General features: G+C 40.4%; 1 protein-coding gene across 13 annotated transcripts in view; it reads left to right on the top strand.

The window, feature by feature from the left end:
* Window positions 1–15,597, top strand: part of LOC121328746 (basement membrane-specific heparan sulfate proteoglycan core protein-like) — a 175,225-nt gene that overhangs the window by 147,711 nt on the left and 11,917 nt on the right. For 12 of the 13 annotated variants that reach the window (XM_041273760.1, XM_041273764.1, XM_041273766.1 and 9 more), the window contains 15 exons: window positions 384–481; window positions 1,219–1,485; window positions 2,053–2,165; window positions 3,076–3,223; window positions 4,652–4,768; window positions 5,156–5,173; window positions 6,535–6,619; window positions 7,132–7,276; window positions 8,622–8,724; window positions 9,395–9,504; window positions 10,215–10,323; window positions 11,522–11,620; window positions 12,377–12,598; window positions 13,587–13,831; window positions 15,338–15,509. In XM_041273760.1, the coding sequence (XP_041129694.1) occupies window positions 384–481; window positions 1,219–1,485; window positions 2,053–2,165; window positions 3,076–3,223; window positions 4,652–4,768; window positions 5,156–5,173; window positions 6,535–6,619; window positions 7,132–7,276; window positions 8,622–8,724; window positions 9,395–9,504; window positions 10,215–10,323; window positions 11,522–11,620; window positions 12,377–12,598; window positions 13,587–13,831; window positions 15,338–15,509 (2,051 nt within the window). The remainder of the gene's footprint in view (window positions 1–383; window positions 482–1,218; window positions 1,486–2,052; window positions 2,166–3,075; window positions 3,224–4,651; window positions 4,769–5,155; window positions 5,174–6,534; window positions 6,620–7,131; window positions 7,277–8,621; window positions 8,725–9,394; window positions 9,505–10,214; window positions 10,324–11,521; window positions 11,621–12,376; window positions 12,599–13,586; window positions 13,832–15,337; window positions 15,510–15,597) is intronic. The other variant, XM_041273761.1, reaches the window with a different exon arrangement.

Below are 15,597 nucleotides of genomic sequence, written 5' to 3' on the forward strand. Positions count from 1 at the left end.
ACTACATAATTATCACAAAAGTCTACCAGAAGCCATAATAGTAGTACAGTACTATTTCATGTTATATTTTAGTGTCACATTTTTTCTTTTTTTCATTTTCAAGTTTATGGAAAACTACAAAGCGCTATGCAATTCAATATCATAACATTATTCAGTAGGTTTACATTATAGGGTGATCAAAAGCTTTTGGCCGTAGCTATACACTGAATCTCAAATGCGACAGTGTATGTGTTTTGTAGACATATTTTAGCTCATCCTAATTACCGAAGAGACAATGTCCATACAGACATGATATGTGAAAGGCCACAGAATGTGCTGATTGCCCCACCTAGCCCACCTCAGATGTGTTTCTTTCAGGTTTGTAACCTCCAGTACTCTTTCAGGATTGAGAACCTGGAGCAGGGCAATGAAGGTATCTATGTCTGCAGAGCCACCAATATGTTTGGCCAGGCCCAGGACAGCGGCAAGCTTACCGTACAAGGTCAGTGTGCATTTCAGCATGCTTCAACACTCAAGAATATACAGCTGACCGCTGTCTTTGGTTCTGTTCACAGCCTCCAAGTTCTGAGGTTTAATCAGAGGGTAGTTGTGTGTACTGACTATTGATATGTCTCTCACACCAAGTCTTTTCAAGTAAGGCCTCTTACAACACTCTGACTTTCATATGTCCATGCGTTCACCAACGCTGTATCCCTGCCCGTCTACTGTAAACCTGAAATGGAAAGGAAAAGACACCTTCTTTTTAATAGTGTTTTGTGAGTCACATATATAAATGTGTATTCTTGTTAGATTCACTTCGTATCATATTCTATTCATCACATCCTGGTGACTTGTAACGCGCCTCAGTAGAGCTCTCAATATTGTGTCTTACCTCCAAGTGCAGCTGGAATACCTTTGTTTAACCATTACTTGTGACCCTGCAACACTCCAGCCCCCAGTTGAGAAATACCTGTAGTCCTTTAGCTGTTTCTGACTGATGGTTTTCTTACACATAAGGGTTTTGGAAGTAGGACATGCTTTGATTTTGAGGACACAGGGGACTCAACAACTAGAAGAATACATTAGTTAAGATATTTTACATCCACACCAACTTTTAAGAACGAGTAAATTATACCACCACTCCCGTTCCGCCCAAACTGTTGTTAATGAGTAGACCGATGAAGGCGCTAGCTGGAACGTTTGTCCACTTGACGATCTTGTCGATCTTCTGCCTCTCAGCCCTTCCTAAGGTGATGATCAACGTGCGGACCTCAGTTCAGACTGTCATGGTGGGGAACCAGGTGGAGTTTGAGTGCCAGGCTATCGGGGATCCCCAGCCCACTGTCACCTGGAGCAAGGTGAATGGGAGACTGCCCTCCCACATCATCGTCCAAGGGGGGATGCTGAAGATCGAGCAGGTCAAGGAGGCCGACGCAGGGCACTACCGCTGCACCGCCACCAACACGGTGGGCTCAGTCCAGTCAGAGGTCGTCCTGAATGTTCAGTGTGAGCAAACTAATATCCCTGCGTCAGATCATATTGATGTACCAGATCAATGATACAGCTCAACTAGGGTCTTTATAGTTTCCACACAGCTGTATTCTGTTATTCTCTCAATAAAGTTCCATTGTAGGGAGTGTCCAGGGAACATTAACCGTTTCAGTGCCACATTCTTCAACCTCCATATAATTGATACAGACCACAAGGCAATGTCTTTACACATTGTTTTCTATGATTTTTTTCGATAAGGTGTGATGACAGGTGGTCTCCAGTATATATTAACCTTTTCACTGCTGGAGCTTCATCTATCAATGATGTGTAGTCTTTTTTACATTTCCATTTTACTTTAAAACCGTTCGGTCTGATATGACATACTCCTTAGATTAAAACTGCTTGCTTTTATCGCACGGATATACAATATTTACGGTATCCAGTTCTCCTGTGAGACGCAACATGTAAAAAGAGATGCAGTGCTGTCTGTAGTGATTAGGGCCGAGAGGGACTGAAAGAGTTGTAATCTGTTACCATTGCTCCTGTTCTCTGATATAAAGTATCTTCATATTATACCTCCAGCCATTCCTCAGATTGCTGCACAGCCTAAAGTGAAGGAGGTCACTGTGGGGTCAACTGCAGTCTTCCCATGCATGGCTTCAGGATACCCGGCTCCAGACATCAAATGGACAAAGGTGAGCGCATGTTCTTCTGATGTTCAGCAACCAATACTTTAACACACACACACACACACACACATGTGTATTACTCGAAAGCTGCTTGTATTTACTTACTCTCCTGAGCTTTTCACTAGTCAGAGTACAGTTATTCTGCACTGATGAGCCCCAAACAGGGCGAAACATTTTTGCTATTGCTGGACATTTGAAACACTGTGAATGTAGAAGCCTTTTGTCGACTTTCACGCAATTTGATTGGCTCTTGTAATGCTGGAATTTGCATATTTTGATTATCCATAATTCTGTAGTTGCTGCTTTCTCCCACCTTAACTTGAAGGCTACTTGCATTATAAATAAATATAAAAGCAAGCAGCCTCCAAGTTTATTAATATATATTGCCTCTGCCTTATGCCAAGATGCTTCACGAAAGACATACGTACTGCATAAGACTATTTCGAAACTTGCTTTCAGGAGGCAGAATAGCCCGCAACACATACGACACTGGCTCAGTGGCTGTATAAATTACATTGGTATCCACTAGGCAGGGGTGGGGTTAATTGGGAAGTGGTCACCTGTATATCAGTAAGGAGAAATCCTTTGTGTGGTGAGAGTTTTTGTTTGTATTATTTAGTAACTGTTTGTAGTGAAAGCTAATGCCCAGTCTACAACTCTGTAATCTTTAGTTTGAATCTTTATTATGACCCTTGTCTTGTTTATTTGTTTTTGTGTATAATAAACGTGCACATGCACGTTTAAACTGCAGCTTTCTGTCTCCGAGTCTCTTATTTGTCTCTAACCAGCCTGGGCCTGAATGCTTCTGTCACGACTATGTATTTTTTTTTTTATTTAATCAGGAAAGGTAGGGTTTTCTAAATTGATTTATGCGAGTTGCAGTTTTTACGCATTGTCTTATTTCTACTTTTTTAAGATGGAAGGAAACCTCCCGCAGAGTGCTCGAGTGGAAGACCATGTTCTGACAATCCCGTCGGTGACCCCAGAGCATTCTGGGACCTACATCTGCACAGCCTCCAACAAACAAGGCAAAGTGCAGGCCTTCTCCCTGCTCACAGTAAGAGGTATGTGTCGACGGAGCACGCAATCACACCATTTCCCAATCTTCTGTTGGTTCTACTTCCATTGGAGCTTTTCATTTCACCGAATTAAAGATGTGATAGTAACGTGTATATTTTCCTTTCCACCGTTCTGTAATGGATCTCCATCTAGTGGCTGCTGTGTTATTAATATTGACGTCCATGTAAGACACAGTTGCCCCTCAACTACAGAGCTTGCTCTTTCGTTGGATGGCAAGACGTTCATCTTTAAATTGTGTGGCTGGCGGTTCTCATCAAGCCCTTTCCTTTCCATTCAATTCAGTGGGCTGAGATGCCAATTGATTGCAGTGACATCCTATAGAAAAGAATCATGATCCCTGACACAGTGGTTGAAACAGTAAATTCAATGTCTATGTTCTTTGCACTGATATGAGCTATAGCATGTATGCTGGCTTGAGACACGTGATTCTGTAAAATCGCCCCGAATCCTTGGGGAGGGGGAGGGATGGATGAGTGGTCATGGAGACAAGCCTGACGTTGAAACTAGTAACTAGGGGGAGAATGTGATCGAGCTCATCCTAGCTGCTGACGATTTAATACAGATATCGGTGACCTTGCCCCTTGACTCGAGAGCTTGCACTTTAGTTGAATGATAAGGCTTTTGTCTTTTGGTTTGCAGTCCAGACGACCTCTTTCCATTCAATTAAATGGGCTGAGAATACAATTTATTACAACACACACAACAGCTTCCTCTCAAGTCCTTTCAAAATGTCTTATAAGGAAGTGTAGCCCAGCATGATTTCTAAAATGCGTATTGATGTTATCCACTCTGTCCTAAACCCACCTGCTTCACAAGTACAGTGTAGCTATACCTTGCTTCCCTTTCAACTGCTTCGTATTACACTTGCATGTATTATTTTATGGAGAAGCCATTTATATTGTCACTGCACAATATGTAGATGGGCTGCACTGAATTGAGAGAAGTTTTAACAAAGTTCAAGCGCTTTGAGAAATGTCACAAAACACTCGAATCCTGCAGCCCATTTGTTTTTTTGTTTATTATAACACAAGACTTTACCACTATACGGTCAGACTATTTGTATTGTAAAAGCACAGCTGCTTGGTGTGCAGGGTGAGTCATACAGCTAGGGGGGTGCAGGTTCTCATCTGCTAGAGATTCCATAAGGAGCATCACATTGGCTCTGGCACTCCCACAGGTTAGGGAAACTAACTGGGACTGTTTCTCCTCATCGTGCTGCAATGGACCCAACTGGTCAGGAGCCTGGTGAGCGCAAGCAGATACCTGCAGGGCTGGCCATTGTCCTCCCGATGTTGCTCTGTTGTGTTTCAGAGCTTTATTAATGGAGATTAAGTCGGTTACCAAGTTTAAAAAATCATCCAAAATCTGCTTTCCCTTTTGAAATGTTTCTCTCACGCTGCCCTTCATTTCAGAACGCGTGGTGCCATATTTTACCCAGACTCCTCTGTCGTACCTCACGCTGCCCACCATTAAGAATGCATACAAGACATTCAACATCAAAATAACCTTCAGACCAGACACAGCTGATGGTAAGATGATTTTACGAGAAATGAATAAGAGGTACATTTTACTTTTTTGTTGTAAAGGAAAAAGGAAGTCACCTGTAACTTTTAGAACACATACATTGAGGAAAAACTATAAAAGTCAAGTAGACTTGCAAATGCCTTCAGCGCAGAAAGTATTAATCTTTCTCTACATGATTGAGTTTTATAGATTACCGCATTGAAGAATTGTTCCTATAAAATGCTTTTTTGAATTCAAACTGTCAATGTGTAAAACTTTAGCCATATTATTTAAGTATTTCGAATATGTGCATTTGTATCAGCATTTCCTGAGGTTTCATTTTCCTTCTTTCTGCATCTGCCTCCCACCCCCCCCGACCCCCCTCTCTCTCGCTCTCACTGTCCTGTCTGAAGGTCTCATTCTGTACGCTGGTGAGTCGGAGTGCTTCAGTTCACTAAGACAAGCCGAGAGCGGTTTGATTTCTAAACCAGCATGCTCAGAAATAATGCCAGTGCTGTGTGTGCTTGATTTTGCAGAAAAGTATTAGAAAACCATTTAGATTTACAAAATTTGCTCTTTTAATCTGTAGAACAAAAATGAAAATGTGAATAATCCAGGTATGCTTTAACCAATATTAGGCATGATCTACTAATTATTATACTCTCAGGAATCAAATTGAGGCATGTAGAAGTATCCCTGGTAAGGACATTCTTAATGCATTGAGAGTATCAGAATTAGGGAATATCTGTGGCTTGTCCATCTGTCTTTAGGAATATTTATTTTGTATCACCAAAAAAAACACCAGCTTTCTTATACTTTGGTAATATGTTCAAACCTGTAAGGAGACATTTCAAATCAGTTGAAACCAGTGACATGGTCAAGTGGATGCTTTTGATATTCTCACTGTATCAGCGACTTTGTTTCTTACTTCATGCTGCTATTCCCTCTTCTCCTTTGTTGTCCCTCGGTGGGAATATAGTGGAGGCACCTGTACTTTAAATGAACAGTTCTTAAGAGTGGTGTGCAAATGTATTGTAGCACCTCAAGATTTGTCATTTCCCTCCTATCCGTGTTGGGCATGGTAGTTTTTTTTTTTTTTTTTTTTTTGGTACTGACGCATGATTTGCTGAGATATTGAAGGCTATATCTTGGGACTGCTTAATGAATTTGTGAAAGCATGGCTCTTTTATAATGAGCTCCTGTCATTGTGATCTATTTCATACCGTTTTTAATATTTCATGAACATAAGCATATGCGCCTATGTGTGAAAAAAGCTGTTTCCCAAGAGTCTCTTCTGATTATGCATGTGCTCATATAAGGCACGTGGTAACATGCGGTTATGGTTAGAGTATAAAGACGAAGCATTTCTTACATAGCTATGTATTTTATATTGTATGTTCGATTGACTCCAAATAATTCGCTTAATGTTAATAGTTTGTTATGCTTCCACGTGCAAGAGTTTTTTTTTACTTGAACTGTCTTCTGCTTGTTCTCCTGCACAGCCACTTATATTTTTGCATTAGCGCACCCTGGAATACAGGGATATAACATTGTTTATATCTTGTGTATGTGATGCATCCTTTAAAAGCTGATCTTCTTTGTTCCAGTTCTTAATACCACTCACCCTCAGGGGTGTGGTTTTACACGCTGTCTGTCCACAGGTTGAAAACGGGCTTTTAAAGAGCTGTTCCATTCAGTGAGCTGAATTAGTCACATGTGAGCTTTATCAGACAAACCAGAAAGGTGATTCGCTCATGTGTGTGATCTGAGGCTGTCTCCTTTGGGGTTCCAGGTATGATTATCTATAATGGGCAGAAAAAGACGACCGGCGCAGACTTCATTTCCTTTGGGCTTGTGGGCGGCAGGCCTGAATTCAGGTAAGGAAATACCTTAATAGTATTACCACTTCTTCAAAAGACAACCGTTTCTATATAACGTAATGAGTAATCTATGACATGCTGAGGGTTAACCATTGATTCACAGTTATGCTTGTGTACAGTACACCTCTTTATTCAAAGCAGCTGGGACTGATTGGAGTCTGTACCATATACAAATGCCTTGAAAATCTTTTTTTTATGTTTTTAATTTGTATTTATCACTTTCTTTGAGTTCTGAAGTAATTAATTTTGAATGGGTCCTTTTTTAAAGTGTTGCCCAAAAATCTGTAATACCCTCAAAAAAAAAATAGAGACAGCAGTACCGGAAAAAAAAGGTTTTGTTACAGATTACAATTGTTGCAACTTTATAGGAATCACTTGCATGACATTAGATATGTCTTTTTAAGAAGGTCAGTATTTTTATAACCTGAATTTGAACTATTCTCTAAAGCAGTACAATTGTATTGTGTCACCGTGTTGCTGACCTGTCTTTCCTTTTTATCTCCCCCTAGGTTTGATGTGGGCTCAGGCATGGCTACAATCCGCTACCCAACCTCCATTAAACTGGGAGAGTTCCACACAGTGGTGCTGTACCGCAGTCAGACCCAGGGAGCTATTGTAGTGGATGATCAGGCTCCCGTCAACGGCAGCTCTCAGGTACTGTGCTAGAACCATGCTGGCATGCTCGCTGTGCTAGAACCATGCTGGCATGCTCGCTGTGCTAGAACCATGCTGGCATGCTCGCTGTGCTAGAACCATGCTGACGTGCTCGCTGGGCATCTTGGGTCCCAGGACATCTTACAAGGAACTTGCATAAATGTGTGAAAGGCTCTCTTAATGCAGACCTTTCATAGACTCAATCTACTGAATCTATGTAGCCTAGAAAAAAGAGGAATTGGAAGAGACTTGATTGAAAGCTGTAAAATCTTAGTAGGAGTTGCGAAACCCTAACCCTAGGCAAAGCACAGAAACCAGGACCAGAGGACACAGCTGGAAATGAAGTGGAGTTAGGGTAGGAGACAATTCTTTACTCAGTGGGATGAGTGTATGGAATAGGTTACCTGGCCATGCTGTTGATGCTGAATTGTAGGGATCCTTTAAGATCCAACCTTGACAAAGTTTTGAGATCACTCAGCTACTTGGAAGAGGATGGTATTGATGAGCTGAATGGTGTCCTCTCGTTGTATAATTTTCTAATGTTCATTGTGTTACATTTACATGCACTCACTGTTATTAAAGAGTAAATAGCAGGATTCTGAAAAATACAGCGTTACGTGTCCCCACATGCTGCTGTTAAAATAACATACCGTAATTTTTTCTTTTCATCGTTAACATCCTGACAACTTTTTACACTTATAACTTTAAAGTCTGTTTCAAAGTTCTTTTCAAAATGTCCGCTCCAGTACACTGGTAGTGTAAGGATTACTGGCCACATTGTCAAACTGGTAACACAGCAATAACGATCCATGATGTGGTACAGAACAGAAAAGCCATTATTTTTATTTTTTTTAATGTAATCACTCTTCCTGCAGTGATTGAGGACAGATCTCCAACCTCGGTGCACCAGAGCAGGCATTTTGAAAATAGCTTTGAAACAGACTTTAAAGTTATAATTCTAAAAAGCATGTTCAAATAAAAAATAAAACAAATTACAGGTCCATTATTTAAACAGTTGTAGCAGCAGGTAGGATGTATGACGCTATATTTTTCGGAACCCCGCTGCTTACTCTTTAAATAAACATACTGTAAGTAAGTTTTTTGCATAGATTTAACTCTGTTGTGTATTCACAAGTGTTTCAGCAGCTCTTTTTAAACAATACTGAATGAGGGAGAGTGGGGGTATATGTTACCCCTTGCTTATTAAATATCTTAGAATCCCTCAATAGATGAGCACCCTTTTTTCAAATATTACAAATGCAGAAGCACTCAAGGCAACATATCTGTATCCTTCATTTTACCCCCAGACATGTCAGTAAAGTGTTCATTTCTAATCTGTGTCCAGGGTAAATTCCAAGGCCTCGATCTGAACGAGGAGCTCCATGTGGGTGGTTACCCCAACTTTGCTGTCATTTCTAAAACCACAGGGCTCAACAGTGGATTTGTTGGTAAGTATTCTTTCACCTTGTGATTTTATTTTCCAGTTTGTAAAACACAGCATGCACTATCAGCCTCAATTCACCAAACAAATACATTCTTATAGCAGACAGGTTTTTTTTTTTTTTTTTAAACAGATCATTAGGGGTTGCAGCTGTAATTTACAAAGTCACGCTGACCAGGGAGTGTGTAAAGAACCATACATTATATGCAATGCTCCCCCTTCACACGATGGCTTTTATACAGTGCAACAATATATAAATCGGTATGGTCGTGGCTCTCATGTTCCCCATAATGCCATTACACTAGCACTTGTAATCGTGTTAGAAAGTGGAACACAAATTGCGCACTCTTACCTGTGGCTCCCAGCCATAGCATTATAAAGGGGGCACTGTGTGTGTGTGTGTGTGTGTGTGTATGTGTGTGTATGTATATATATATATATATATATATATATATATATATATATATATATATATATATATATATATATATATATATATATATATATATATATGTGTGTGTGTGTGTGTGTGTGTGTATATATATATATATATATATATATATATATATATATATATATATATATATATATATATATATATATATATATATATATAGCTCAAGAGCCATCTCTTGTATAGCCCTGGTATTTCTTTAACTGACCCCATTTCCCACCAGGTTGTATCCGGCAGCTGATCATCCAAGGTGATGAGGTGATCTTCAAAGACCTGGACCAGAACTCCACAGGCATCTCCGACTGCCCTACCTGCACAGATCAGCCATGCCAGGTATCGCTTGAATGTACAAATGTTGTATGATTTTTAACTCTGAAATTTAAATGTTTATTGTTGGGAAGCTCTTGTAAAAGAGACGCTAGTCTCAATGCAATTTGTCCTGGTTAAACAGATTAATAAGTCGTGAAAGTGTTTTATTGTGCATGGAATGCAACACAACACACTGAGAAAGTGTACTACTGTTTTTCAAATGAGAACATCTTTTAGAATCACGTTTTAAATTAATAATGCTTTTTTAATTTTTTTTCTTGTGGTCTACCAATGGTTTGGCATGGGTTTCTTCAGTGAAATATCAGATCAGTAACAATTAAAGTTGTTTCTTTAGCATGTAACGTCCACCTAAAGAAGGTCTTGAAAGCTAGTGTTTGGATGTCCGTGTTGTAATGATATACACACCCTACGGGCTGGACTCCAGATTGTCAGATAGTTGAAACACACCCAATAAAGTTACCAACCTGGAAATAAAGAACAAAGACATTTCATTTAAGGGCTTGTGGTTAGTCTAAAATTGTTAATGATTTATTTTAAAATGCATGCTTTGTGTTTTTTCTTTCAAGTGACAGTTTGGAGTAAAAATCTTTTAAGAACCCAGCCCCACATGTCTAATAAACATAAATCTGTTTTCATTATTCCCCTTATTAAACTCTTCTCTTTCAATTAGAATATGATTGCAGCATCCTTCTCACATTGCTTCTGCCTTTCAGAACGGAGGTGTATGTGAGGACTCTGAGACCAGCAGTTACATCTGTGACTGTCCCATAGGATTCACTGGAAGCAACTGTGAACATTACTCAGCATTGCACTGCCACCCAGGTAAAGCCACTCCTAGGCATTAGGTTCAGTATGGCAAGGATTAAAATGTCCACTAGCCCTATTGTAGGCACTTCAATTTAATTGCACTGTAGTGATTGAATTCAGATATAGGTAGCACATGTTTGTCATCTCCGTCATCATTGAAAGTATCTCCTCAATGTGGTGAGGCAATTAAAAAGGCAAATAGTGTGTTAGGCTATATTGTAAAAATCATGGTATGCAAGTCTAGAGAGATTATGCTAATATTCTACAACGCCCTAGTTAGACCCCACCTAGAATACGGTGTGCAGTTCTGATCACCTCACTAAAAAAAAGACATCATTGCACTTGACAAGAGCAACTTGTCTGATCCCAGGACTGCATGCATGAGCTGTGAAGACAGGTTAGAATAATTAAATCAGCCTGGAATAAAGAAGGGAAAGAGGGGATTAAAGTCTTTAAAATCAGAAGTGGTACAGATAGTTAACCTGAGACACGACTTCAGATTTAGCACAGAGTGTAGAACAAGAGGGCATGAATGAAAGCTGAATAAAAGAGGCTTAGAACAGAAGGTAGGAAGCACTGTTTTACACAGACTGTTATAAATGCATGGAATAGCCTACCAGGTGTAGTAGTAGAATCTAAAACACTGGGAATCTTTAAAAAGAGACTAGATTCTCTGCTTTGATTTACATGATGTTAAACAAAAGATTTGAATTGTGTTCCTATTTTATTGTCTCAATCCTAAAATGCTAAGTGATGCAAAGCTTTTGGCCAGAGCTGTACAGTGCGATAGAGATACAATAATGTACATGTCCTTTAGGTACAAGGTCCAAGAAGATGGCTTCACTTGCACTATGCTTCACTACAAGTTCATTCTTTGTGTATGGGCCGTCTCTTATTGTAAAAGAGATCTCGCTCAGTTTGGGTTCTGTCTACTTAAACTGTGTAAAATTGACATATAAACCTGACATAAAAACTTATAAATCACTCAAACTAAGTTTGCACTCGGGAATTACTATGAAACAAAGTGCTGTGCTGTATGTTCTATGCAAGGCGTAACATCTGTACGCAGGATAAGATGTCCTGGAATTGAGAATCCCTAAACCGTGATTGGTTGATTTCTCATGCACGAGTTAATAGCACAAACACCCCAGAATCGGTTGCTAGTGTGATCCAATAGAATTGGTCACTTATACATTTCTTGTTCTATTCACAGAGGCCTGTGGACCAGATGCCACCTGCATCAACAGGCACAGTGGACTGGGTTACGATTGCAGGTGCCATCTGGGCAAGTCAGGAGACAAGTGTATGAAGGGTGAGTGGAGAGGAGGGACTCCTGCTTGGGCTCCTTGAAAGGAAATGCAGAGCTCCCCAGGATAATATATAAAAGTCTTTTAGTGCCGAACATGATGAAAGAAGTTGTGCTTGGGACTTCCATTGCCCCCAAAATGTATCCTTTGCATCCACTTCATTGTAAAGGAGAGCAAGTTTTGGCGCTGGCTCTGAATCGTTATAATAAAGAAGCTGTAAAGTTCTTTCTGTTTTATAAGGAAATGGGTAATAATATTAAGCATGTTTTTATACTGAGTATAAAGTAGCTGGTATAGAACCACTATGATGTCATTGCCATGCAATACAGGGCACCTGATGTGAGCCAGCTGATACCTATAAAGTCTACTAGTTGTATACCTATAGAAAGAAATACAGTATATATTTAAAATACAGTAGTTTGTATCGGAAGAATTTTATCCAATGAAAATGACATTGCATTAGCATTAGCTATCAGTTATTCTTATATATCTATATATTATTTGAAAACATTTAGTATTGGCTACTGTCAAGATACAAGCTGATTTTCACCCAGCTCGGAGCGACCAGCAATTTTATTGCTGCTGTGACCTCTCATGGTAGGATACCAGCTTGTAATGTACAGCCCCCATATGATATTCTATATATATGGCATGCCATTGTTTAAAGAGGCACACACTATTGCACTATGGAGTTGGCCATAGCATAAGGGGATTCTTTTGGATTTGTACACCTCTTCCATTTGGCTTTTGCATTCTGTCAGGTGTCTTGGTGACTTCCCCTTCCTTTAACGGAGAAGACTCTTATATCTCTTATCCTCCCATGACCGTCGTTCACAATGACCTGCGAATGGACCTGGAGTTCAAACCCCTCGACTCCGATGGGCTGCTGTTCTTCAGCGGGGGAAAGAAGATGAAGGTTGAGGACTTTGTCTCCTTGGCAATGGTGGATGGGCACGTGGAGTTCCGCTTCGAGCTGGGAACAGGTGAGCAGACAAAACTAGGAATGCATAGATACATAGGCCAGCTTGTGCACTTCTACAACACCTAACCATTACAAGTAAGACCACGGGATACACGTGCATTCTAAAGGAACCATTTAACTACCAAACCACAAGTCAGATCTTCTGTAGTACTTGTATAGACTTGTATAGAAACTTATCACTATTATAACACATTTATTTTCAAAAAAGGTTTATAAGTGATGGACATTGACAAAATGTTTTTGGTTTCTTTTTAATCACTCGATCTTTCATCCTTGACCATGACATGCTTGAGTGACTATGACTGAAGCATATGCACTTAATCACCTAATTAATGAGAGAGTTGACTGGACACTGGATATGGAGTGATTTCAGCTGTTGAATTGCAAGCTTGTCTAAAAGCAATAAAGAAAATCACAGAAAAAAACAACAATATTCCACATCTGTCAAGAGAGCAGCGCCTTCGTGCAATCGGCATGTTTCAAGGTGGACTAGGGCAGCGTACTGTGGCTCGCATCTTGGGTGCTCACAGCCAGCGATTTCAAACCTGGCGAGACGATATTATCAGACACACTCTGTCAATGACAGGCCATGAACTGGGAGACCAAGAGTCACAACACCTGCCCAAGATTGACAGGTCATTTTGCAGCACCTATGTTAATAGTTAATCAGCACAGTAAAAAGTCACTGCACCTGCTCTAAAACACAGTTTGTCATTTTTCGATCACATCTAGTGAATTTTATCCAAATATAAGTGATAAGTTTTTTTTGATGCTCAAGTATAAGTGATATGTTTCTTTCGATGCTAACAAAAACTAACAATAAAATAAAACCTGAGCAATCATGATCATGTCTGATTCGGATTTCATCTGCCGATTCCCATCACTGGTCTGTTTTGAGCGTAGTTTAATATTTCAGCTGAATTTTAACTGCTGCCTTTCGAAGGCTGATCTAGTGGTGTTCCTTTAACAATGTTTCATGGCCTGTCTAGGCATGGCTGTGCTGCGCAGTCCCAAGCCGGTAGCACTGGGCAAGTGGCACCGCATCATGGCCGAACGCAGCAGCAAAGATGGCACGCTGCGAGTGGACCACCAGAAAGAGATCAAGAGGTCATCCCCGGGGAAAGCTCAAGGTCTGAACATCCACACCCCAATGTACCTGGGTGGGGTCCCCAACATGGCAATCCTGCCCGAACCTGCCAACATCAGCCGTCTCTTCCACGGGTGCATTGGAGAGGTGAGGAACACATCAGATAATATTGGTGTCTACAGTACATCGTTGCACATTACATCATCCTCCTGCTGGCTAACTGACAGCAACAATACAGTAGTTAAGGGTTAAGGGCTCTCAGATTCATGTCTGAAGTACATCTGCTACACCAGAGTGGAATCACGAACATGTCAACACTGTAGCTCCTAGTTGATGTAAGAATATAGAAAAAAGTAGAAATGTAGTATTTCTTACATTCACTGGGGGCAGTGTTGCGGAGGGGTGGGGTGGGGCATGTTAACGGTTGAACTAACCAAGGGGGGCTTTAAACTTCACCAGACTGTGAGGACTGAAACTGGTATACAAGGTGATTCTCAACAACAAGAAGAATACATTCGTTAAGAGAACGTGTATAGTAATGTGCACATTTATAAGAACATCAAGATTTGTCATTTATATCCTTTATATGCCTACCTACATGAAAACCTCTGGGTGGGAGAATTTCCATTTGTGGTTAGTAATCAGTGATATAGAAACAATTGGCACACATGTCTGAAAATGTTAGATCACTCTGTGCTTCAATTAGGCATCTTGATCAACTTCTAAAAAAGTCTTATCCATTTTACCATGTGTGGCTATGTGTTCCTTTTCTCTTACTATTTTACATGAATTGCACGTGTGGCCTATTAAAGTCATCAATTAAATTAGACAGTCATTCATTTGCCTGCTTTGACAAATTTTTCTAGATTTTCAGTTACAGTGGGTTAATTTAATATGCACATTCAAGACTACAGCAGCAGTGGGGTTTCTACTAACTTACAACTACAGCAGCAATGGGGTGTTCTACTAACTTACAACTACAGCAGCAATGGGGTGTTCTACTAACTTACAACTACAGCAGCAATGGGGTGTTCTAATAAATATGCACAGTACTGTGTTTCATCCCCTTACCAAGTTTCTAGTTAAGGTAAAAAGATAACGCCTCCTGAGGATGCACACACTGACTTGGAGTCTGAGAAACAGTCACTCATGTACCAACTGCTTCTCGGTCTAAGAAGAAAGATCTGCATTCGCTGTGAATCAGAAATACCCGACTGCGATGGCAGCTAAAAACTACTTCAGATATCGATGGCGACTGACGACTCCGACTTACAGCGGCTACTAGGGGGCCTGTTTCAAACTCAGACTCAGAGGAAATCATCCAACGTTCCCACAGTATGAGAGACAAACATTTTAACTGTTCGAACGAAGAGTAATAAACGAGCAAAAGCCGAATCCAATTACCAAATTAACTATCAATTGAATCTCATTATCGAACAAGTATCAATTAAGAAGAAATGTTTTAAAGTGGCATAAACAACTCAAAGTATTGAACCGGCACTCGAAACTGTGAATTATTTTCACTGATTCCAATGCTTATCGTTGTTTATCCCTTAGATAATATGTTCTCATGAGTGTCTTGTCAGATGAGTGAGATCATTGAAAGAGCACAAGTGACCTCAATACCTTAACATGGTGTTGCCTGTTTCTCAGCTTTCCATCAATGGGAAGAAGGTGGACGTCTCGTACAGCTTCACTGACAGCAGGAACATTGCGCAGTGCTATGACGAGAGCCCCTGTGACCGCATGCCCTGTCTCCATGGGGGCTCATGCCTGCTCACAGGAGAATTCGAGTACCAGTGTGTCTGCCGGGACGGATATGAAGGTGAGCTCTTATACAACAGCAGACATTCCTACACAGGTGTTTAGCAACTCTTTGCAGCCTGTCTCCCCTTGTCACTGATAACTATTGA

Source organism: Polyodon spathula, chromosome 16 (assembly GCF_017654505.1).
Source record: "Polyodon spathula isolate WHYD16114869_AA chromosome 16, ASM1765450v1, whole genome shotgun sequence".
Classification (NCBI taxonomy): domain Eukaryota; kingdom Metazoa; phylum Chordata; class Actinopteri; order Acipenseriformes; family Polyodontidae; genus Polyodon; species Polyodon spathula.